The 26,102-nt window shown below is 45.0% G+C and overlaps 1 protein-coding gene across 3 annotated transcripts in view; it reads left to right on the top strand.

Moving 5' to 3' along the window:
* KIAA0319 (KIAA0319 ortholog) overlaps nt 1-26,102 on the top strand; it is a 587,552-nt gene that overhangs the window by 357,786 nt on the left and 203,664 nt on the right. For all 3 annotated transcript variants that reach the window (XM_078687943.1, XM_078687944.1, XM_078687942.1), the window contains exons 8-9: nt 7,263-7,355; nt 25,051-25,183. In XM_078687943.1, coding sequence (XP_078544069.1) covers nt 7,263-7,355; nt 25,051-25,183 — 226 coding nt within the window. The remainder of the gene's footprint in view (nt 1-7,262; nt 7,356-25,050; nt 25,184-26,102) is intronic.

Genomic DNA, 26,102 nt, shown 5'->3' with positions numbered 1-26,102 from the left:
GCTTTGTTACAGCATGCGAATGGTGTATCTGGTCAGAGAGGTCGTGGTAGTTTTCAGCAAGCTCCTAGGGATAGGGGACGTGGTGTGATCCCTCAGAATGAGCGTTCCTCTTCCCTACAGAATTCTGCGAATTATTTTGACAGACAGAATGTTCCGAGTGGTCAGTCTTCCCAGTATTATGTTGAGGATTACTATGTCGAAGGTGAGAGTTCTGGTTATAATGATAACTAGGACAGCCAAGGACAAAGAGAGGGAGTAGTGTCAGTTCCAGTAGACCAGAGTGGACCTTATGTTGAAGTGATTACATCAGGTGTGGTAGAACCTTTTCTTTTGGATACTGGTGCGATGAAGAGTTCTATTATGCACTCTAAACTTCCTGGCGCACCTTTGTCTGGCTTGACCAATGTTTCAGTAGGATTTTCAGGCGCCCCAGTTCGTAATCCGGTTTCTAGTCCTTTGTCCCTTACCATTGGCCCTTGTGAATTGGAAGCTCCACTTATTTTAACGACTGGTTGTGGTGAGAATCTGTTGGGTTTGGACTTGCTGAAAAGATTGTATGCAACTTTGCATTGTTCTCCTTCGGGAGTACAACTTACCCTTGGTAAGAAAGTGATTTCTCCAATGTATTTGTCTAAGGATTGTTTGCCACTGGAATTGCGTTCGCTTCCTGATACACTTTGGGCTACAGGTCCAAATGATGTTGGTCTTTTGCAGATTCCACCTTATGTTGTCACCCTTAAGTCGAATGCTAGGCTACCTCATATTCCCCAATACAAGATTTCGAGCGATGGTGAGAGAGCTCTTTTAGCGATTGTCTATGATCTGGTTGAGAAGGGTGTAGTTGAGGAAACGAGAGGTAATGTGTGTAACAGTCCTGCTTTCCTTGCTAGCAAAACCACTGTTGGCATTGACTCTGAAAGATACCCCGCATCCTCTTCCTTGGTCTGACGAATGTCAGAAAAGTTTTTCTGAACTACGCGATGCATTGTGTTCGGCTCCTGTGTTGGGTACTCCAGACTATAGTAAGCCTTTCACGTTGTACGTGCACGAGAGAGAAGGTTGTGCGTTGTCAGTGTTGGCACAACCATTTGGGGACAAGCAGCGTCCATGCGCGTATTTTTCAGCAACGTTAGACCCAGTTGCTAAGGCGTTGCCGAGTTGTTTGAGAGCTACAGCTGCAGCGGCTGTTTCTATTCGACAGTCTGCTGGTTTGGTATTGGGCAATACGTTGATTGTGATGGTCCCACATGCAGTGGATACCTTATTGAACAGGACTAAGACACAGCACCTTACTAGTGCACGTCTGTCAGGTTATGAGTTGACATTTTTGGCTAGTCATGTTCACATTAAACGATGTAATGTGCTGAATCCAGCTACGTTGTTACCGATCTCTACAGAGACGGATCCTCAGGAACAGCATGATTGTTTTCTTCGTACAGAGGAAGAAACGAATGCTAGAGTCGATCTAAAGGATACTCCGCTTACGGGTGTTGATGGTACCCTATGGGTAGATGGTTCGTGTTTTAAGCTTCCGAATGGTGAAACGACTGCAGCGTATGCTATTACAACTTGACATACAGTTGTTGAGACAGCACGCATACCACAGAATTCTGCCCAAGCAGCAGAGTTGATTGCATTGACGAGAGCGTGTGTGTTGTCAGAAGGAAAGCGAGTGAATGTTTACACCGATAGCCAGTATGCGTTTGGTGTTGCCCATAGTTTTAGGCGTTTGTAGAGAGAGCGTGGGTTCCTTACTTCGCATGGGACAAAAATACAGCATGGGCAGTTGGTGAATAAACTTTTGGAATCTCTCACTCTCCCAAAGCAGATTGCAATTGTGAAGTGTAGTGCGCATAACAAAGTTGTGGACGATGTTGATCGAGGGAATGTGTTTGCAGATGAAGTTGCGAAGGAAACGGCGAAAGACATGATGAGCCGTATGTATGTTGCAGGCCCAGCTAATTGGATTATGGCTGGTGGAATGTGTGAAGACACAATAGAAAGTGTGAGAACGATTCAGGCTGAAGCGACTGAGAAAGAAGTGAGTGTTTGGAGAGAAACTACGGGTATGTTGGATTCGACAGGTTGTTGGGTTGAGTTGTCAGAACACCAGTGATGGTTGTTGCCTGATGCGTATGTGCTCCCAGTGGTTACAATGGCTCATGGAATGGCTCACATAAGTTCGAAGGGAATATGCAAGTTGTTGGCTCCAGTTTGGCAGAATGCTGGTATTCCGAAATGTGCAGAGAACGTGGCGAAACATTGTATGATTTGTTTGAACTATAATCCTGGTAAGGGAACTCCAACTCCAGCTGGTCATTTTGCTCCTCCAACGTATCCGTTTGAAGTGATACAGTTAGACTACATTCACATGGAGAGATGCAATAATTTGAAGTATGTCCTTGTGGTTGTTTGTGCCTTTTCCAGGTGGATAGAGGCCTACCCCCTAAAAGATAATACTGCCTTGTCTACAGCCACGGTTTTGCTGAGAGAGTACTTCCCTAGGTATGGTTTGCCGAGAATTGTATGGTTGGACAATGGGAGTGAATTTGTGGGTCAAATCATGAAGAAAGTGTGTGCTGGATTGGGAATAAATCAAAAGTTCCATGCAGCGAATCACCCCCAGTCTGCTGGACTTGTTGAATATTACAATGGTACCTTGAAGCTGAAATTAGCTAAGGTACAAGCGAGCACTGGTCTTACATGGCCGGATGCCTTGCCGTTGGCTCTTTTGTCAACAAGGACGACTGTGCATTCTCGAGTGGGACTTAGTCCGTATTAAATCGTGTTTGGTCGTCCTGCGAATGTTTGGGGTGTGCCTCGTCCTAATGAATACAGCAGTATTGAGTACCCTATGTTGGTGGATTACTTACATGACTTGACTGCTAAATTACGTGTTCTCCACCAACAGGTCTATGACAGTCTACCGACAGCAACTGCGGATCCAGGACACATAATTCAACCCGGCGATTATATTCTCACGAAGAATTTTCAACGAACAAAAAATTTGGAGCCGAGGTGGACTGGACCGCATTTAGTTTTGTTAATGACTCGAACTGCTGTTAAAGTAGCTGGCAAGAAGAACTGGGTGCATGCCACCCACTGTAAAAAAGTTCCATTGCCCTTACCATATGACAAGTGGGTGAGGGGAGGTATAGCCGATTCTGAACGTGAAAAAACTCTTAGATTTGTTCCATTTAGTGATGCTCATTTGACATGGACACGGTCAGAACGCGAGGATGATGATGTTCTGCAAGCTGCTGTGCCTCCTCATCTAAAGATTGACACCACCAATCCGGAACTTTTATTTAAGGATCCAACTGTACCTAATAAAGAACGCTACGATCTAAGACCGCGAAAGACTGTACATATGGACAAATAAAGTTGAAACTGGAATTTTTTATATAGTGAATTACACCTCGTCAGATCAAGAGACTTCTTTTTTGCTTTTTCCTTTTTCGAGTCATCATCCGGACTCAGCTGTAAGGTCGCGGTGTAAAGACTTGGGAGTGCAAGCCGAAGACACAAGGTCGAGGTTCTGGTTGGTCTCAGGGCGTTCCCTGGACTGACAGACGCATTCCTTAGCACGGAACACCCAACCGCCGCGAACAGCACGGTTAGAGGATGGAGTCTTTTGGGTCTGAGAAAGGTGTTGAGAAAAGTGGTTTCAAAATGAAAATGTGTACATTGGTTCGTAGCAAATGTTTTTTAATAATGTGTTTCCTTATGCTTGTGAATACTACGTTAGCTTGTGTGGGTTGGATTTTCTATGTCACACAATTGCCGCTTACATCTACCTCTTTCTTTTTCTACTGTTTCTCCACATGAGTTTCATACGTTACCTGAACATGAACAGACACGAAGATCAGAATTTGTGAATAATTCGTTTATACAGATGTTGCATCAGCATCAGCTAGTTATAAATACCACGAATTGTTGGGTGTGTGGTCTTATGCCACATACTACAGATAAGGGAATGCCATATTTGGTTTTGCCTTTTTCACCAAATGGTCAGTTTGGGCACTCCAATCAATGTTTATCTATGCGAATGAAGCCTCTTCTGTACGTTCTGTCAAAGACAATGTAAGTAATAATGCCTTAATACGGGGAATAGTTGATATGATTAGAGATATCGATGCGTATAACGCTATCCCTAGAGATGAGGTACGAGCATATGTCGGTTGGAATAAGACGACATATAGTGTTAGCCTGACGAGAAAGAAAGGCAGCGAAGGTCTCCTCCTATTTGGATTATACCCCACCGAGGTCATCTTTGTTTGCAAGGTAATGGTCAGAATCCGAGAGCTCAGCTTGGTAAGAGTGTGTGTGTTCACACATACGTTTATACGTCCCAGAAATCTCCTCCTTTCGTGCCAGCTAAAGGCACGTATTTTGTCTCTTATGATAGAGCATACACAAGGTTGCCGTCTGATTTTTCTGGCACATGTTACGTGGCATTTTTGCTTCCCCCTACATACACTGCTGTTTCCGATTACCATAAGACAAGATATGGTAGAGGTGTAATCGATGCGAAAGATACTGTCGCACAAGAAGCTGGAGACTTCTTTAAGGGTTTCCTACCCTTTTGGGGTCCTATGGCTAATAGTAGGAATATTCGTCAGCTTACGAGAGTGGTTGAGGCCACTATAAATGAGACTGCAGGTGCCCTTAGCAATATTACAGCTGAGCTTCAAGCGGATCGCCTTATGACATTACAGAACCGTTTTGTTTTAGATATTATACTTACAGATAGAGGTGGGGTATGCAAATTGATTAGATCTAGTTGCTGCGTTTTCGTACAAGATAATGCCCCGACAGTGTACCAAGCCATCTCTAGACTACATAAGATCTCTGAGTCTATTCATGTGGACGAAGGAGACTGGTCGTTGATGGGATGGTCATGGGAATTGTTATCCGAATGGGGATGGAAGATTCTGATGTTCCTTGGTATGGCGTTAACTATCCTTTTCTCGTGTTGTTTATGCATCCAGTGTGGTCCCACCATTTGTAGTCTTTGTGCTACGATCTGTGTGAGAAGACCAGTCCCGAGAGAAGTGAAGGATAATAAGATGATGTTACAGCAACACCTTGATGACCTGATGGGAATAGATAGAGACCTAGATTCAGATTGACATGAGTTTAGGCTATTGCCTACGTAATGGCAAAAGGAGGGTCTGAGGTTCTGTGATTTTGCGTGCTTTTAAAGTGCACGACTTTCTTTTCTAAACATGGGTTTTTGCCATGGGTCGTGACTGCCATCTGGTGTTGCCTTTTACGTAGGCCTCAGAAGTTAGTCTGCGAGCAAAGCAGTCTGACCTTTTGTGGGTCATGTGTACATTAACTAAGGTTTCCTTCGTGCACTGGAGTTAATTTCAGAAGCTGGCCTTTCACCTGGAATTGACCCTGCCAAGCCAATTTCCCTGCAAGATCGTTATTCACTTTCCCAATCACCATTCAAGACATTTGTTAACTTTTAAATTTCTTTACGTTTCTGTTATCTTGCACATTATCTGAAACTACTTTTCTTTACTGTTTCTTCATTTCATGGGTTACGCTTTCGATTAAGGGTTTGTCCGGGCCTTCCAGATTATTATTTAGATATGCCTAAATATTAACTTGTGGGTTGGGACACTGTAAAATGAGCTTTAATATATGATGCTGTGTGATGTCATGTATTTTCTATTGGTTGAATTTTGGTGCAGGGGCGTGCATTTTAAATGTACCTTTTTGTGTATAAATAGGGATGTCTCGCCTTAGTAAAATTGAGCAGTTTCTTGAGTTGTACACCGTGTTGTGTTACTGGGATTTCTGCTACTAGCTGCAGCTCATAAATTTGATCTCTGACGCCACCTAGAAATATTCCGTGTCTCTGTATACCAAGGCAAGGGAACCCAGAGGACTTTGGGCATGTCCCTGGCGCCGCTGGGTACTTGAAATCCCAGTTCTTCAGGGCTAAGTGGGAAGTACGGGGCGGTCAGTGGGGCAGGTTGGGGTAGAGCTTTTCAGCCATGTCTTCTTCTCATTGTGAGGTGATTGACCGAATGACTCCATCCGTTCCTCACATTTTCCATAAAGTATTTTGGTTAAATACATTGATGGGGGGAATGGGTATGATATTCCATGGACCATGAAGAAGGGGTGAAGGAACCCTACCTGACCCCATCTGTCTTGGACTATTGACAATAATGTCCTGCCTCTCACTCACAAAAGTTGTCTCAGAAATGTCCAAAGTGTCAGGATGCATGGGGTGTGGTAGTCCTGCCAGGATTCTTCTCTCCCTGCCTATAAACAAATCATCCATCTTCTCTTGTCCCTCTCAGTCTAATAGATTGTCAAAGGGGCAGAGTGGTGGGGTTGTAAAACAGAGCTGTCAATGAATCAGGTTAGTAACCTTTTCACATTTGACTTTCATATTCTCATTATTAATAATTAACTATATTCATAGTCTGCAAGATTTTATCCATGGAAATTCCAAGCCTTATTAGCTTACAAATCCACTAGAGTGTTACTGCTACGTTGACTAAAGGTTTATATTCCTATTCCTGCTTCTATTTTTCTTGAACAAAATGGTGGTGTCACCAGATAAGAATGCCAAGACAGGTTATATGTAATGTAGATGTTGTGGTCCAATTCAAACAGTTTTTTACAAAAGTCTAAAGCACCCTTAGCTTATAAAAAAGCCATATTATAGAAGGCATACATGCCACTTTATTCTTAAAAGTGTAATGTAGAACTAACAAAAGGTAAGCTCATCTCTCTTGTTCTATTGTTCTTTCTATCTCTCTCTCTCTCTCTCTCTCTCTCTCTCTCTCTGTAATTTAGCAGACTCACGCTCTCTTTCTCTTGTTCTCCCTCACACACACATACATGTATACATTGAACATATGCAGGTTTGAGAAAATGTCACTGTCATCTTGAAAAATGACTACCATGTGTATTCATGCAAACTCTATATAACTTGTCTAACTTATCTCATGCATTATTTGTGTAAATCTGAGCAGACACACACACCGAGTCATAATCTGTGCACATGTACTTAGTGTCACCCACAGATTTGATACCTTGATAAATCCATTCCCTTGTATTTAATATCCACTCACTTACACATAAAAAATTCTGCCTATCTGGTGATTTAGAGCCATGTGTTAATGCATTTTCAGTGTGTGATGTAGCGATCCATACTTATAAACTGTTGGAAAATGTAAAAACTTGCTGAATAAAGTACACATGTAATATTTCAATAACATTCTTTTGCTATACAGCTGCTAGAGTAAATCAGCCACCAGTGGCAGTCCCTTCTCCGAAGATACAGGAGGTTTCTTTGCCTACAGCATCCACCTTCATCGATGGAAGTGGTACGTATCCATTTTTTGATTCCTAGTTTCTTTTTCAAATAAAACAAATCTGGTATGTATACTGGGTATTAAGTAATTTGCAAAGGACAGCCTTAATATTAAAAATACAATTTGGGTATTTGTCCCCAGAATAACAGTATGCCTGGAAGGTGTTCACAAAACGATTTGTCAGAATCCAGAAGCAATAGAAAGTTAGCCCAAAGTCTGTAATCGCAATGGTGCCTGAAGCCAAGTAATTTGCTCAAACTTGGGTTTCCTCTTTGGCACTATAGCTTGACCATCTTCATCAGCATCAGCAGAATTGTAGAAAACGTATACACCCACTTTAGAAGTGAGTAGTGGAATTTTTGTTCTTGCTTTGATCATTACATACCCTCATACCAATAGTGTAAACACATCTAAACACAGATGCAATCACTGAGTTGACTAATTTTGAAAAAAATAGTTAAAAAAGAAATCCTTCTTGGCGGTAGTCAGTTGATTAGTAGTAATGTATGGTGGAGAATTACAGAAGAATGGAGTGAAGACGAGAAACCTGCGTACAGCTCTGGTTTTACATGTTGTAAATGGAATTATCAGAAGGCTATATTTAGCTGAGTGTGGGTTCCAAGAAGGTCAGTATCCTTGAGCTTTATAAACCAAACAATGGCGAACCAAATCGTGGAGGCATTCAAATGTTAAGCAGAGGATCGAAAACACAACCCTTTAATCTACTTGTCATCCAGTGTTGTGACATTGCACGTGATCCTGCTTTTTTGGTCAAAAATATTTGATCAGGCAACCTAAATAAGTATTTGGTAGCTTTCGTGCAAGGTGTTTCTATAAATGAGTTTCAGATTGACCAAAGATCCGATGACAGAGTAGAGAGTGTTGTTGGAAATATACAGATGCGCACTGTGTAATTGCTGTATTTTAGAAAATCCCCCTGAGCCGCATCCCTATTTGTGAACAGATAATTAAGCCTGATCTTCTTGAGTGCCAGATGTTTCGGCTTTGTGAAATACTGAGCATGGTATCCAAATAGAATTTGATGTGGCGAGAGACAACCAGCTCTCATTAGATGTGTGAGCTTAGAAGCATGATCTCCATTCTCTTGAAATGTTGCCTAAGACTATAAAAAATACAGAAAAAATAAAATCCTTGAACATTGATAACTCTATGTCATTGCTACCAAAAATCAAATAGAACCTGGTTGATCAATAGAGAAAAGATAATATATCAGGTCATTCTCATAGTATAAATACTAAGGGTGTCAGAAATACTTTGAAAATATTACAAAAAGGGTAAAAAACAATCACACAAGTTGTGTTAAAAAAATGTACATGGTGCCTCAATGAATCTCTAGGGGTGGGTCATACAGCAACAGGATTAAAAGTCAATCACCCTGTCTTTCCATCATATCTATCACCTAGGCTGTGACCCAAAAGGAGGTAGGGGAGCTAATTTCCATGCTACATCCTACTGCTGGTACAAAAGGGGGTGGTAATGGACGGAGCATCTGAACCAATCAAACACTCACACCCAGTCAAAAGATCTGGGTTTGATCCATCACCGTTCTTTAGCCCACTCTGCCACCCCAGTTCAGACATGGCTATATGCAAATCAGTCTGACCCTGTGCCTCATGGGAACAGTCCAGCCCGAACTGCCAAGCCATGCCTTCCCTGGACCGGAAACAAGCTTCCGAGGACCGGTTTCTGGCATTCCAGCCGTCTTCAGCCCGGCTTGCTTGAATACAGTTTCAAAGTGAGCAAGGGACTCACGTCTGAGCATACCCTGCCACACTTATGGCGGCCAAAGCGGTACAAAAGGGGGTGGGGATGGACGGAGCATCTGAACCAATCAAACACTCACACCCAGTCAAAAGATCTGGGTTTGATCCATCACCGTTCTTTAGCCCACTCTGCTACCCCAGTTCAGACATGGCTATATGCAAATCAGTCTGACCCTGTGCCTCATGGGAACAGTCCAGCCCGAACTGCCAAGCCATGCCTTCCCTGGACCGGAAACAAGCTTCCGAGGACCGGTTTCTGGCATTACATCCTACTGCTGGATATAGCTAAAGAATGGGGATGTGCTACCTGACCGAGGTCACAAACAAGTGTCTAAGGGCCAGAATTAGTATTTGGCAGACAGGCTACTCCATTACAAATGGGATGTAGTACCCTGCCCACAAAATCCCTGGCCTGCCTGTTTCATTTAGAAATGGACTTATCTTAAGTATTCCATTGACGGAGCCCCTATTGGCTTCGTCACCAGAATACTTCCTCTGACGGCCTGATGGAGTAGAGTCCATCAGAGTAAGAACATTAAACTGCCCACCTTATTTAGTGTGGCGTCTTTATTTCCAGTTCGTTACCACTAGGAAAAACCTAGAACATCTGGGAGATGGATTAGGTGCTCAGTAGGGGATTATCAATTAGATGAGTATCAATGAAAGGAAGGTTCTAGCTCTAAGAGATACTGGTACCTTCAAGACTGTGGTTGAGAGGAAGTATCTCAAACCAGAGGGGATTCTCCCTGGTATCATTGGCATTGGCCTGGTAGCAAGGAGGGATGAAGTTGAGTCCCTGTTTGCCAGAATTGAGGCAGACGTCAAAAACAAGATGGTCATAATCGATGTAGGAGTTCAATAAAAACAGGGTGATGGGAGACTGCTGGTCAGTGATCTGATTGCATCTGATCTGGTGCCAACAGCCTACATGACCTTGAAAGCATCAGCTTAGTATAGCAGAGCACAAGCTGTACCTCAGCCATAGAAGTAGACTCAGATCACTCCTGAAGTGAAGGCTTGGTTGATAGTAGTGTAGTGCTGACCAGGGTAGGAGGTTTTGAGAAGACGTGTGGTACCCGTTGCCCCTGTTTGAGACAGAGAGGAGGATGAAGCCCACAAGGCAGATCATGTGATGAAGCTGTCCGATCTATAGTAGTTGATTGCGGCTCAGGGATTGTCGTGTAAGTACTTTCGGAGGACACAGAAAGGTTGTCCTATTTGCATGAGATTACACAAGCTGTAGGAAAAAGTTGTTGCTTAAGTGGTTGGCATGCACAACATGATATGGGTAAATGGGCTGTAGTCCAATGATCCCTTGTATCCAGCCACCAACGCATGAGGTACTCTTAGCAGGTGACATGGGCATCAAGAAGACCAAGGACAGGAGGGATGATTTGTTCTACTAGCCAGGTATGGGCTAACTTGTAGCAAGGTTTTGCAGAACCTGTCCAGCTTTTCAAGTGAGTGGTAAGCCTGGAGGCTAATACAACACACCCTTGGTACCTCTACCAGTGGTTGGTGTGCCTCTTGTGTGGGTGGGCAAATGCTTAGTTGGCCTCTTTGATCCTCCCTCTGCATGATGCAACCAGTATATCTTAGTTGTAGTGGATAACGCCACCAGGTATTTTGAGATAGTATCTATGACAGGCATGACTACTAAAGAAGGTTACGGGGACCATCTACTTAAAGTAGACTGTGGTCTGTGAATGAGGAGTCAATGTGATAACCTCATACATAAGGGTGATTTGGGAGAAAGATGCTCTAACCTGCAGATCTCTACCACATACAACCTGCAAACCAATGGGTTGGTCAAGTGCCACAACAAGACTCCAAAGAGCATTATGAAAACCTCAGGAGGAAATGTGGTATTCTGCTTCTATATCTCTTGTGTGTCAACAGCGAAATCCCACAGAATGATGTAGACCTAGTCTTTTTAAGTATCTGTTTCTGGATCCTGATCACTGATTTTGCTTAAAGAAGACTGGTAAGGTACCTCTGAGTCCTCAATCCATGGTGAGGTGGACTATGCTCTGGGCTATGAGGAAGGTGAAGAAAAGCCTTTAGCGAAGAGGCTAATGAGCTATTGGTGCTCAATCTAGTTTGCCTAGGAGCTTAGCAAGTCATATGGAGGGTTCCTTACAAATTGGTTTGGAAGATTTCTGATGCCAGATACCTATTTGATACAGGTGCTATTCGGAAACCTTAGAAGGCATTCCATGTGATGTGGCTTTAGCCATGTCTCAGAAAAAGTTACACAGTTAGCAACCTGTTAATGGCAGAAGATTTTGAAAAGGAGTGTGCGCAACTCCGCGATCTGCTCTTCTGATCCGTCAGTACCATCAAAAAGGCAGGTGCCATCCTATTCCCTGTGCTTAGGAACTGGTGGAGAGATTGGCCATAGCTAAGTACCTTAATACTTTCGATTTTAACAATGGTGACTAGCAGTGTTCACTAGCATCTGGTGCCTAGGGAAGGCTGCATTCTCCAACCCAGGAGTCGTCTACCTGTTCAAGGTTATGCCTTTTAGGTTAACGAATGCTGTGTCCATCTTGCAGTGCCCGGCCAACTCTGTGTTAGCTGACGTGAAAGAGATCAGCTTGGTCTACTTGGACATCATTGCTGTTTTAGCAGTTTATGGAAGAACCACATAAGGCACCTGAAACTGTTGCTGGTGAGGATGCAAATGGTGAAACTCACCTCAAGGCTATAGACTACCATGTGGCTCATTCTTCTGTGGTTTATCTTGACCGATAGGTGGAGAATTGAAAGATTTGCCCTTTGAATGCAAAGGTGCACATGCTTGGTTAGAACATTGCAACAACTCAGATGTGGACTTTCTTAGGCTTCAGTGGTTACTACAGGAAATTTCGGGTCAACTATGGGACTATAGTTGCCCCTTTTACAGCCCTCACCTTCAATAAGAAGCCCAGGAAGGTGAACTCGATCAAGGAATATCAGCAGGCCCTTGATGACCTGAAGGTCGCAGTATGTTATGCATGAGCCTTGAAGGCCTCCGATTGTAGTCAACCATTCATTGGTGCAGACCGAGGCTTCTGAAAAGAGAGTTGGGGCATTTATCTGACACAGATTTCTGCCTAGAGAGTAGAACTGAGCTGCAATTGAAAAAGGGCTTTGTGATTGTATGGGGCTTTTTCAGGTTCTGATCTCACTTACGTGGCAGTAGGTTTGTAGTCCAGAGAGATCATAAGCCACTCAAGTGGTTGATGGCTATATTTTCAGAGAACCTGAAGTTGCTTTGGTTATAGATCTCTCGTCAGGGTTTGGAGTTCACAGTGGAGCACTAGGCACGTTTACAACATGGGAATGGAGATGGACTCTCCTGGCAGTTTTCCCAATCTGATGAACCTGCTTCTCAAATGGTGGAGTAATCCCAAGGGCATTCGGGTCTGGGGTAGCGTCTATTGAGAGAAAAGTACCCTATATAGCTCTGGAGAGCGTGCACCCGTGCCTCCAAGTCAAAGCATTTACTATTTTGAACCCCAACTCAGCCTCCATGAAGATCATGCTTATGTTAAGGCTGTTTCATAATTTGGAAGGAGACTAGAGCAGCACTTTATGGGCAGGAGCGCACACCATTTCCACCTTTCTTTTAAAGAGAGCGCCTACTGCCATCTCACCTTACTGTTTAGAACTGGCAGCGGTGGCAGCAAAGTGGTTATAGTAGTAGGACAGGCAGTGCTTAATTTCTAAACAATTAAGTGTCAAGGTTCAGAGTATCGCTTAGGAAGCCACTGTATCTTGCACCACCCATGGCTCCTGTCGGTGCTGAAAAATGCCAGTAGCAATGGCCTGGACGCACTGCTATTGTTATTTTTTTAGATCATTTTATTTTATTTTAAAGGTTTTATATAGCGCTAGCTAGACCCGGAGGTATCAGAGCACTTTACCTGAGCATCAAATCATAGTTACAGGTTACATCATTACAAAGGTTACACAGTTATTAGAGCATGGCAACATAGTTACTTGTAAGATCGAGATAAACAATAAGCACAAATACGTAAGGGGAATAGCAGGTAAGGGGAAAGATTCAGGGGGGGTGGAAGGAGCTGGGGAAGTAGACAGGTAATCAAGGTGGGAAAGAGGAGAGGAGGGTGAAGGACACCGCATGGAAAGAGGAGGGGGAAGGGCGACGGGGACACAAACCGGTAGACGAGTCAAAGCAACGTTCCAAATTCCAGTAAGCTGTGATCCCAGGGGAAGTTGTATCACTTCCCTATCTCAGTTGCAGGAGGCTCCCTTTACGCAGTGGACTCTCTCAGAGGGGTCTCTGAGACTCCAAGGCCTACAAACTGGATCCTACCCCAAAAAGGGGAGAGGGAGTGCTTTGGCAAGGGGAGCCATACCATACCTCAGCTGTGAGTGGCTCCCTTGGTGCAGTGGACTCTCTCAGCGGGTTCGCTGAGACTCAAGAGTATAAATATTGGATCTTTCACCAACAAGGGGAGAAGGAGTGCTTAGTCAAAGGGCACAAAGGACAGGGGGCTAGGTAGACTAGCAAGCAGGATGAGAGGGGATAGGAGCTAGGGAGGTAGACAAAGAGAGAAAGAGTACTAAATGGGAACAAGTTTAATTAATGAGTTATTATATAGCGCTGGCTAGACCCGAAGGAATCAGAGCGCCTTAGATGAGGAACAAAAATGTTGCAATTTACATCAGTTAAAAGTTACATAAGTATCCAGAAAAGCATAAAAAGAACATAGGGGACAAGGTGAATGGAGCAAGGAAGGGTAAGGGGATAGGGTAAAGGGGTAGGAGGAAGATAGGACGTAGAGACGAGGGGAAAATCTGCCCAAGGTCTGGCTGGGTAGGTGATGGCAGGGGGGGGTGGAGTCCACAACCCATCTCCTCTTTAGCTATATGGTAGCTTCACCGGGCATCAGCTAAATCGCTAGGTCTCTACAGTCTGGGGTAAGTTCCGTAAGTTCCGCAAGTTCCAAGTCCTGATGTGTAGGCAGGTTAGGGGATAGGTTCAAGGGCCACTACCACTATGGAAGCCATCTTGGAGTCAGGCGGGGGACTGTACTGTACACTGGGATACTGGTGACCATCCTAAGGTCAGGCTTCAGGCAGTTAAAGTCAATATCCAGGAAAGCAGCCATCAGAGAATAACAAATCCAGCGTGCACACACCATCACTCGCACAGACATGTGACGTACACACACAAGCACATAGACAGGAAACATCCAAGAACACAAGCACACATAAAATCCTATGCTCTAATACAAAACACCCAAATACATGCACACACAACATCATCACATGCACAGACATGCACAAATACACACAAATGCGCTCGCACTCTCATGCACATTGACACGCACACATACACAAGCACACATACAGAAACTATCAAAAACACAAGCACACATACAATCACATGCTCCAGAACAAAAATACCCAAGGACGAACACAAATACATGCACACACACACACACCATCGCACGCACTGACATATACAAGCACACACAAATGTGCGCACACACTCATACGCGAACAGAGGGCACATAAAAGTACCCATACAGAAACATCCACACGCACAAGTACACATACAACCCCATGCTCTAATACAAAGACACTCAAAAACATGCACACAACATCACACGCACAGACATAAGCTCACATACAGAAACATCTGCTCGCTCAAACACAAGCACACATAGAATCACATGCTCTAATACAAAAACACCCAAATACATGTCCACACCATCACATGCACAGACATGCACAAGCACACAGAAATGTGAACATAATCTTTCATACACGCACAGGCGCACACACACACGTGCGTCCGCACACACCCCCTCATACACGCACAGACGCACACACAAAAGCACTCCCATGACACATTTCTCCAGGACTACCGCAGCATTGATGGCAAACCATGGCAGGTTTGGACAGACTAATAAAAGAAGGCTAGTTGTACACGCAGAAATCGGTCGAGGCCAACAAGATTGTGGCCCAATGACTACGTTATTTAGCACCTGACGCAGCGTTGGAGATTATTGCTGATCTATGCTCCTGACTCTATTGCGTCCAGCAACACACAAGCCCACTCCATGGTGAGCTTCTGGGGCACTGAGGTGGCATTGTCAGTAGGGCGCCATTTTATGCAGGAACCCAGCGCCCAGTTCAAAAGAGCAGCAGGCCACCAGACATCCACACCGCCTTTGGATTAGGGAGCGCTTATCCAGTCTGTAGCACCAGCGGGGGTGGGAGCATCACGGCTGCGTTCCCTGTTATCCATCCGAATCATCAAGATTTAGGGCCGCCCCATACCCCTGTTAAGCAGTCACAGCGGATTCAGATCTGCACCCGATCCTGACCGAGAGGTCCTCTCACCCTCCCCCATTGTCACGCCCAGGCACTTGGCTCCAGGGTCTTACCGGAGCAGAAAAACGGGAGCACTCCTGGCTTCACCGGGTCCGGCGCCATAGCACGACGATGTCCAGGTCAGAGGCACCTCGCCTCCAAGCACCGTCGTCCGCAGGGCGTTGAAGACCGGGATCACGTTTCAGGCGATTCTCACTGCAGGAGCGCAGCAGTTGTCCCCGTTTTGCTCTCACTGCAGTCGGTAGCCTCCGTTGTGACTTGCGGGGTCACAGCGCTGCTCGTACCTTGGACACAAGATGCATCACACCGCTCTGCACATCACATCGCAATAATATATTGAATTGTTAAACTGATGTGCTCTGATGAAAATAGGCAGACACCTCCACCATGCAGTGAACTGCTGGTGTTAAGAAATAAGTGCTGGTGCAGAGCACCTGCAAACACTGGCACAAATTAAGCACTGTTATATGCCTTTTCCCTGTTGGCTGTGTGGAAGAGCAGCCTACTCACCTGTCCCACAACTTTCAAGTTTTTCGGCCTTTCCTCTAAAACGGGGTTTCTACTATCATCCATATAAAGTATGGATGTTGCGTGTGTATGCCCTTTAGCATATAAATGATGCATGTGGAGAGCGAATAGTACATGTGACTTAGAATACACTGGGTTCCAATTTGTATCAGGGATACTTTAGAGGTACCCAGGATTTAGGATTGGAAAGCCGAGACAGCAGACATATATTGGAATGCTTCCACTAGAACATTCCAGGGACTTTTCAGTGAGTCAGACAGAGGGGTGTTGTTGGTGTTAAGAAAGGAGACAAAGGGTCTCTTTCAGGCTAGGCAGTGTCCCCTGCCCCATCCTGACCCTTTGGCTGTGGGAGAGGCTACCCCACACAGGTAGTGTAAGAGGAGACAAGGGAAACCCTACTCACCTGGAACCAGAGTAAGTTTGATATACACAAAAACAGCAGTTCCTGTGGACAATGTAATTAATAGTGGTAAAGTTTAACAGCCAAATGGCAATAGACACAGGTTTATGGAGGTGTCTGAAGGCGAAGGAGGAACCAAATACCACACACTTAAATAGTAATCATGACAATGTTTAATCATCAAAGTTATGTTAAAAATACAGTGTAGAGTGTCCCCAGTGAACATGGAACCTACAGAAATTGTGACATATTGTGACCTAAAACCTGCTTTCCAATAATAAAAAGTCGACCCTTGAAAATTAATATATAATAAACACAGCGTCCTAATTAAGTGATAAGGACTGGTGAATGGTTCACTTTTATATTTTGTCGACTGCTTTTCAACCCCTTTGAGAATGAGGGGTCTCTTCAGGACCTATTGATGTAGGGACATCTGAGAAAATGACGTATCTGTCAGAGTGACAAAAGTGCACCACAAGGGAGTGAGAATATGGGAATGGTACTCACATGAGACCCAGCCGGTCATCCAGTGAGGGGTAGGGCTGACAGACTGGAGGATTGCGGTGAGCAGTGGAACCCCTGTGGGAGGGTTTCATGGAAACATGTAAGGTGGCCACATTGTCGCAGCCGCAAGAACCCAAAATACCAGGTGGGCTCCAACTGGGGAAACCAGAAGATGATGCAACATATTAAATCTGAATCTGATCAGCACAAAGCAGTCCCAATAACGAGTTACAATACATAGGTATGGTTCAATGGTCTGGACTATTTTAAAAGGAAATAGGTCCTCCCTACCCAGGCTATTCAAGGCAACCTTGACATATGCAATCCACAGTATTTTGTCCTCATAGTCAAGGGACAGACAGTCGATGAGAGTGAGCCTATTCAAATGGGATTCCTCCCTGGTCCTGATCCTAATCCAAAATAATAGAGATCTGAGAGCAAATATGTCTCCTATGTATTCTACTCCTACCTCTTCATGCACACTGAAAGCCGGAATGCTTTGAGGAACCTGCAACACATGCCTTAAAAACATATTTTAAACAGTCTGGATAAATCAATTTTCGTGTGTCCTCAAACCTCACTAACATATAGAGTCTTGGAGGCACATTTAGTTTGGTACACCTTGGTTAGAGTGCTTGGGAGCCTAGACCCCAACCTCTGGGCAAAACTAGCCATGGAACCCGTAGTCTTAACAAGCTCCACTTTCTTAGCACCATTCAATAGCTTTGAGTTCCTATTAACATTTAAAAAACACTGAGATACGAAAAAAATGGGACTTCGACCAAGGTATGGTTTCCCACCTTAAATGTTTTTGATCTGAGGACCGTGGGCCAAGTACTTTCACATACGACTTTGTAAAGTTTACTGCGAGGTCCAGACTAGCCATAATGGCAACAAACATGTTTAGTACAGAGTGGACAATCAGCCTTAACTGAAAGAATGGCTTCCTCCAGGTCATTTACATAAAGGGTCAATTGGAAGGGGGCAAGGATGCACCCCTGATGAACCCCCCTCCTAGTTGTAAAACATTGGGTGCAAGTCGAACCCTGAGAATGGCGTACAGAGACTAACGTGTGGGCTTGTAGAATACTTAAAAGGAACACCAAAGCCAGGTCCATCCCTATTGCCAGCAACACACCCCACAACATCTCACGTATGACCCTTTCAAAAGCAGATAAAAGGTCCTTGAACGCCTGTATACCTGCTAATAATTAAATAAAGATTCAGGCATTGGTCCATTGTTGATCTGCCTGGGCTGAAGCCTTATTATACCTAGGAAAATATGTTTTACTCTGTACTCTGCCCACTGCATCAGCCTATTTAAAAGTACCCTCCCCAGGACCTTCACAGTGGCATCAATCAGGGACATCTGCTGGTAACATTGGGGGTTGTCTTTGTTCCCCTTCTTGAACACTCGAACAATTACAGCTGTAGACCACGAGGGCGGGGTACCCTCCCTCACTGCTGCACTAAGGACCATTGTCAGGGCTGGACTCCAGATCTCAAGATAAACCATAAACAGATATAGAGGAATCCCATCAGGCCCTGGGGCCTTATTGCGTGCTAGCGCCAGGATGCCCTGAGTAATTTTGTCTAGCGTGAAAAACACGTTGGTTCCTCCCGTGGACCTTATTACCCCCACTTAACCCTTAGTTATAAATCCCTTCAAAATGCTCTATCCACTGTTTCTCTGTAATATGGTTTCATAGAGTGGGCCATTTGTGCTGGTGAAGCAAGGCTGATTTATTATCCGCCATAACAGGGAACTATCTTTGGTGGGACAGGCATGAGCTAGGTCGTCCCAAGCTGTCTTTCGAACGATCGATTTACAGTTTGCGAGTGCCAGTTTATACCTCCTACGACAGGCAGCGACACATTCCTTGTCTCTAGTTATCTGCCTTAGGGCAGCCTTCAGTAGTCGGAGGGTCTTGGAGCAATTGCCATCAAACCATTTTGGTTCATGTGGCTAATTGTTTGTTGCAGGGGCCTTAAGTAGTGCTATGACCTTGTGTGAAATATCTTCATATGCCGATAAAATAGCCATACTCTACGAACACGAGTCCAAACATGTGGAAATCGCTTGGCTGCACCGTAAAGAAGAGAGACTCTTTAAACAGCTAGGGCTTTAACGCCTATCGCTAAGGACAAGGGGTTATGGCTGCTGAATGGGCTGTGAACTACTAAAATTGTTAATAAACAAAAACGAAGGAGCTTGCACAAAAACAGTCTATTATAGAAGCACAACCCCTCCCTCTAAACGTTGGCAAAATACAGGAGTTGATGGACTTAACTATTTTTGTATAGAAACAACAAGACTATAGGTACTCAAAATTGTGTTTAGCACAGAGCCTTCCCGTGGGACACCCATGCACAGCCCCTCTGCCAACATACATTTGGGCTTACTGTTCAGTAGATCTAGAGGACAATCAATTAAATGACAATTGAAATCACCCGTTAAAATAACCTTCTCCATCCTGTATCTATTCCCAGTCAAAGATTCAATGGCAGAGCTTAAAGTTGAGAGGTTAGATGCCTCATCAAACTTGGCTTTAGCATTATAGTAGTTAATTAATGCAAAAGATGAAAAGCCTGTGAGAGTCAACTTAAACACTTGCAAAAGATGCGAGTCCCTAGCAAAGTCCTTGGTTTTCATACGCAGTTCCAGGGAGAAAAAAGTGATCAATCCTCCCGTGGCCCTCCCTGCAATTAATGCCACAATCTGAGTAAACTAAGTTTTATATTCTTTTAAGAAAAAGAGGTTTTGCTCTTCCGATGTTTCTTGTAAACAAATCACATGGTATTTGTTGACAAACTGCCCCCAGTTACAATCATTAAACTTAGCTGCCAGGCCGCAATATTCCAAGATGATAACAGGAAATCATGTTATAACAGTTGCGCAGGTGCTGCGGAATGGCTGCTCTCGAGTGCCGCTCCGCCAGCCGGAACACGGATCCGACCAAAGGTGGCGCATTTGGTCGAAAGGCACCCAACTAATTTGTGAATATAGAGATCGGAATACATTAGCAGATGTGGTCAAAGGTTGAGGAAACGCGCTGTATCCGGAGAAAAACTGAGTGAGTCTCGTGGTGAAGGCACTCTAGCGAGGGACAAGATGGCGGCCGAATTTGTCTGGAGCGCCCGATCACTGACGAGCCGAGAGCAGTGCCAGTGGATGAGCGCTGGGAAGCCTGGCTGTGCTCGGCGCTGCAGTTAATTTATGTGGAGATACGGTGTGGTGACAGCGGGAGTGCCGACCAAGCTGCCGATCGCACCGAAGTAGAGACGCGAGGGAAGGTCCATAGAAGAATGCTGGGGTCTCAAGAAGCTGCCTCTCCCTGCTGTGGACCGGTAAGCCAGATCTGACTCCAGAGCATGGCGGCGCTGGATCCCAATGGAACTCATCGCCCTGGAATGCCCTGAAACGAATCCAGGGACAAGTAAAGGCAAGATTGGAGCACAGGGTGTGAGGGCCCCCCCCAACCCCCATAGTCATATTGCTGAGAAATGTGGCATATTCTGAATGGTGTCCATTTAAGCAGGGTCAACCCTAGACATTTGGGGCTTGCCTGATCCTAAGATGGCTGCTGCCAGGGAGAACTAACAAGTGGAGCTGCTCCCTGATGAATCCCTGAGCAATATAACAGGCAATCAACTGAGCAGATAACAGGAGGATCCCTGAAAAGCACAGTAATTGGACGAGCTCTATTCTGTACAGACCCCCTAAAGACATGCGGACCCTGGCGCTGTTCATCATGCCGATCCTCTGCTTAGTTTGCACCCCCTTACCTCCGGATTATAGAAAATTATGAGGACCCTCTGAATTCATATATCAAGGACTCATCCCCTTGATATACCAATTCCTGTCCTCAAGACGGTCGCCCCAGTCATTGACTCTGTGAACCCTCCATCGACAGCTGAGACCCAGTCATTTTGACTGACCCCCGGTGGAGCTACCTCGCAGGCTAAAGAGGAGATGGGCTATGGATTCCCTCCTTGGCCATCACCTTCCCAGCCGGTCCTTGGGCAAACTCTCTTGAATCTCTCCTGACCTTATCTCCCTCCTCCCCCTCCACCCCCTACCTCGCGAGCTAAAGGGGAGATGAACTTTGGATTCCCTCCTTGCCCATCACCTAACCAGCCGGACTTTGGGCAAACTCTCCTGCGTCGCCCCTGACCTTATCTCCCCCCTCCCCCTTTTCCCCTACCCCAACCACTCTCCGCTCTACTCTTCTCCTCTACCCAGCTACTGACCTTTGCTCTCACCTGTCCTTGCCCTTAGTTCCACACCCTGTTTATCTGTGAACTTTCCCTCGCCACTTGAGACCTAGCTATTTTGACTGATACCCGATGGAGTTACCTTGTTTAACTAAAGGGGAGACAGGTCATGGATTCCCTCCTTGGACGTCACCTACCCAGTCGGGCTTTAGACAGACTTCCTTTCGTCTCTTCCCTCTGCTCACCCTCCTCCCCCCCCTCCACTATTTTCTCTCTCCTTTCTCTCCTCTCTCAATATATTGCTTTTTTTATGTAATATGTAATTGTGATCATTTTCTGTTACATTGTGGAACCTACTGTAAAGCTCTCTGAAACCTTCGGGTGTAGCCAGCGCTATATAAAATTCTTTAAATAAATGAATAAAATAAATAAATGAGAGTTACTAGCCAAGATGTCCGAAGGAGTATTATGTCTAAGGAAACAGGAGTGGGCAAAGATATAACAGGAGGAGTAAGTCAATCACAGGTATCAAGATTAGTCAAAGGAGCAAATCTGTTCCTTGTCAACAAAACTGGGGACACAAGAGGAGCAGGTGATGAGCGGCTCGGAGAGACCTGCCCTTGCGGAACCTGTTTTCACATGGTTGAGAAAACCCTTTCTGGCTTATAAAAACCCAAGCGGGGAACCTGATTGTCAGTCTAGTCTAGAAGATCTAAATGCGCCTAGTGTGGTCAAAACACGTGCAGCTGTTGTTGCTCTATTACAGTTGATCAAAACACAATCCTCGGCCCACCTCTTAACATCAGACCCCGACCAGTTCACCCTTTCTATATTGATAGAGCCATATATCTGTGTGCCCAAGTTGGAGTGCAAGCCTAACCACTTTGTTTTTCAGTTCCTCATCAAGGAAGCAACGTTCTCCAAGAACACTGCACACAGGGCAGATTCAGGTGGTACATTTATTACAACCCCTGAATTGGTGATGGGCTTAATGAGACAGAGGTATCGGAAGTAACATTGTTTATCACCCTGGGAGGCTGAGGAATTTCATTGAGAGAGTTTGGCCTAACAATATTCTCCTGCAAGCTCTGAGACTGTGTAGGAAATTGATTATTTGCCGCACTACAAAATAAAAGACAAGGTCCAGGCAAAGTTTCTCTGGGTTATTTCAAACAGTCTAGAATCTACGACAGTCTTGATACAATAAGCGTTCGCCTTGAGAAGATTGGTTCCAGTTTGGCGTTGAACACATAGTTGAAAACATTTTAAACTCGCTTGAGTAAGCATCAAACAGTAACCCCCCCACCCCAGGTGGTAGGAGCGTGGCATTAGCTTTGTTTGCGCACCCACATTTACGTGACGTGACAGGACCCTGGTTTGGGGACTGCCTTCTGCTTCCTGCAATTGTTATATGGTCTTGAGCTTGGCTGGGTGGGCTCATAGGTAAAGTCAACAGACACCCTCAAAGGCAAGGCTATTGGCACAGGAGCCGTGCCCTGGGTTCCCTCTAAATGACTGCCCTCATTTGAGTTATGAGATTAGCTCTGCACAATGGAATCACCAGGAGACTGGGGGAAACTTGGAAGAGCTAAAGGGTGACCATCCCCATTCAAAGATAGCCGTCTCTCAGCCAGATTGATCTCCTTGAGACTACCTCCTCCCCTGTGCCGGAAAGCCATCAATGGTGGTAATATGTGGGGCCATTTGTGGGGACAATGGCTTTGAGGAGGCCAACTTTTTTCCCCATGCTCCACTGAGGGGGTACAGAGATATATGCACGGAACAGCACGCGAAACCAGGAAGGCCAAGATAGTATGTAGCAGTATATGGCAGGTTGCATGGAAACAGGACCTTGCCTCCTCTGCAAGACGTGCAGCCAAGGAGGCAAACGCTTAAAAGCGCAACAAAGGGACCCCCCTGCTGGAAATAAAAGCTAGGCTTTCACTCCTTGTGCAGCAGATAAAGGAGTCTCCCAATGAAAGCCCACATGACTTAAACCTGGTACTAAGGCCAAGAGAGTTTGGATAACAGCGTCATATCCCATTAAAAGCTTGGAAAAAAGCGCAGTCATGGCATAATGGTAACACGTCAGCAGAGAACACCTGTGCAGCAGAATGTGATAGGTGCTTTAATAGTGCGCGGCCAGGGTGACTGAAGGAGCCCCTCCTTCTTCTCTCCAAGGGCAATCTGGAAGCACCTGTCCCTGTCACAACGGCAACACTGCAGCACAGAACACCCGCACCGCAAAAGGTGGTAAGTGCTTAATAGCGCCATGCGCGGGTAACTGAAGTAGTCCCTTCTTCTCCACACCATGATCAATCTGGGACCATGAGTCCCTGGCACAATGGCAATATGGCAGCACAGAACACCCCAGTCATTGTGTCAAAATATCCTGATCAGAAGCCAGGGGTGCCATCCCAGTGGTGACTGGGAGATTCCTTGGACCACAGTGGTTGGAGTACTGACAGCCAACTCTCTTTGCTAGATTTGCGACCATTAACATGGGGAAGATTCACCTATCCAGCAATATGGGGCTGCCTACAACCTATTTCAAAGAAGAGAGCTGAAGTTGTGAGTACCTCTGGTGAGGCAAAGTGTGTCCACAACTGTGACATGGGGCACAGCCCACCCTGAGATACTGCGAGTAAGCACTGGAGGTTTGTGTGACTCCGCAGTTGAGGCAGCATCGACACCTGTTGCTGATGATGTCCTAGATTTCAATAGGAAGTGTATTCCGCTCTGCATCTAGTACGAAGAAGTGCCAAAATACTAGGGAGACCGTAACCATTAGATGCATTCTGACTCACAAGAAAAACTCTGAGTGCCAAGAGAAGTCCAAGATCAGCCTGAGGATTATCACAGCTGTGACCTAGGGTACATACATGTTGAATTTGGAGGGGTTTTAAGATTGGGCACAAGGAAGACACAATGCCTGCAAGCGTGAGCTGTGCAACCCCCCCAGCGCACCTCTGATTAACTTGTGTTGACACTGCCATGGCTTACCTGAGATTGTGGGCACCAGCACCCATCACATTTAAAATATCTCATCACCGTGACCGCAGCAGATGCCGCACAATGGCTATTTGAAAGGAATGAGACTGTGAGCAAGGGGAAAGCAAACTCACAAGATCGATAACTCCCCCTACCCATCCCCTAGTAATCTCTACTGAGATTTTCCTGATATGTCTGAAAGCCAATGCACATTGCATTGGCTTTCAGAAAAGGAAGGTACCTAGATCATGGAAGGTACTGTTTCAATTAATACCCCTTACAAATTCCTTGTACACATTATATACTGTGTTTTCCCAGTGTGTGTTTAAGTGCTTTTCTTAAACTCAAGTACTGGCTGGACAATGCATTAATTGTCTCTGGATGTATATTGAGGGCGGCATCTGACACACATCACCTCCCTAAGTAGTCTATCCTGAGATTCAAGTGGTAGAGGGGTGTACTCAGTTATCAGTTTTAGGTCCAATAATAGGGTAAAGTCCTGGAAAACCATTAGTGAACCTCTTCACACAAATAGAGCCTAGTAACACCCCCATTGGCCTGGGACTTCTGAAACAGTTCCCACACACCCCATTTTAGACATTGTCTCTGCTGTTTCATATGTTTGTTAGAGCTAGGTATGATATGGAAATAATAATATCCTTTGTCTACTATGGTTCTAAATTGTAATTTCATTAATGTGTTTAGACACATTCAGCTGCGATCCACAAGTCCTTCCTTACCTTCTGTTGCATGTGCTAAATACTTATCTGATGTGGCTTGATCTCAAGACTTTCAACAGTGGCATGTAATAGACACCAATAATAGCAATGGACCAAGATGCTCTTTAGATATCTGTCCATCATTTAACAAAGTAAAGCAGAAATGGTCAGAGGTTGAGCTGTGACCCTATTTCTTGCCTTTATCCCTCATGCAGAAAGCACAGATGATGATAAAATTGTGAGTTACCATTGGGAGGAAATCAGTGGCCCCTTACGGGAACAGAAGGCAGCTGCGGACACCCCAGTGCTTCATTTGACAAACCTCGTTCCTGGCAACTACACATTCCGGTAAGCTAATAATAAAAGGTTATCTCAAACAGACTTGGAGATATCTTACTCATCATAAAGTGCATAATACCATAGCCTCCTATGTTGATCGCAGGTTTACCTTAGTCAACAGCAGAGCAATCAGTGCTCATTAGAGCAGTGTCAAAGCTTGACATTTGCATGGCTTTCTCTAATCAGAAATTACACTGTCTACATCAAACCTAGGGCCATCCTCCATCAGTGCTGACCTGGCTATATGTTCACCCACCTAATTTAAATGAGCGGACATGTAGCCAGTTTTCAATGCACGTCAAAGCCAGGAAAAACCTAGCAGAAGAGGCACAGAAAAGTGCTCTATTCTCCCCTCGCCATGTCGGGGAAACTCTTGTGGCGAGGGGGTGGAGGGATTGTTTTATTTTTATTTTCATAAAGAAAGTCCCTCTCTGGATTTTCTTTTTGAAAAAAAAAAACCTTCTAACTTTGCCATATGGCTTTGTCATTTTGCCGGAGTTGTACACCAAAATTACCACGCATTGACCAGAACTTCGATGACCGCGGTTCCTGTCACTGCTAGAAATGTCCGCCGGCCCAGGCCAACTTTACTAAATTTGCTCACATAAAAACCAGGCCCTTTGTTTCCAAATAGGGCAACAAGGATTCCGAGGATTGTGTCAGACAGAAGAGAAAGTGAACTAGGAAGGGACATTTTCACTAATAGAGAATATCAGAGGGGGCACAGTTAAGAAATGCAGATGACTAAAACCAGCAAATGGTGATGCATTCAGACTCCTATGTCCCACTCCAAGAAACGTCACATACTGATCGCTGGTGGTGGTTACTATTTTTGAATGCTCTCGATCGCAAGAGTAACATGAGAAAATTTGTAGTCCGCAAAGAGTTAGCTTTCAGTAACGATATCACACAAAATTCCATTTACTCC

Source organism: Lissotriton helveticus, chromosome 4_1 (genome assembly GCF_964261635.1).
Source record: "Lissotriton helveticus chromosome 4_1, aLisHel1.1, whole genome shotgun sequence".
Taxonomy (NCBI): Eukaryota; Metazoa; Chordata; class Amphibia; order Caudata; family Salamandridae; genus Lissotriton; species Lissotriton helveticus.
This window is presented reverse-complemented; position numbering and strand designations above follow the sequence as displayed.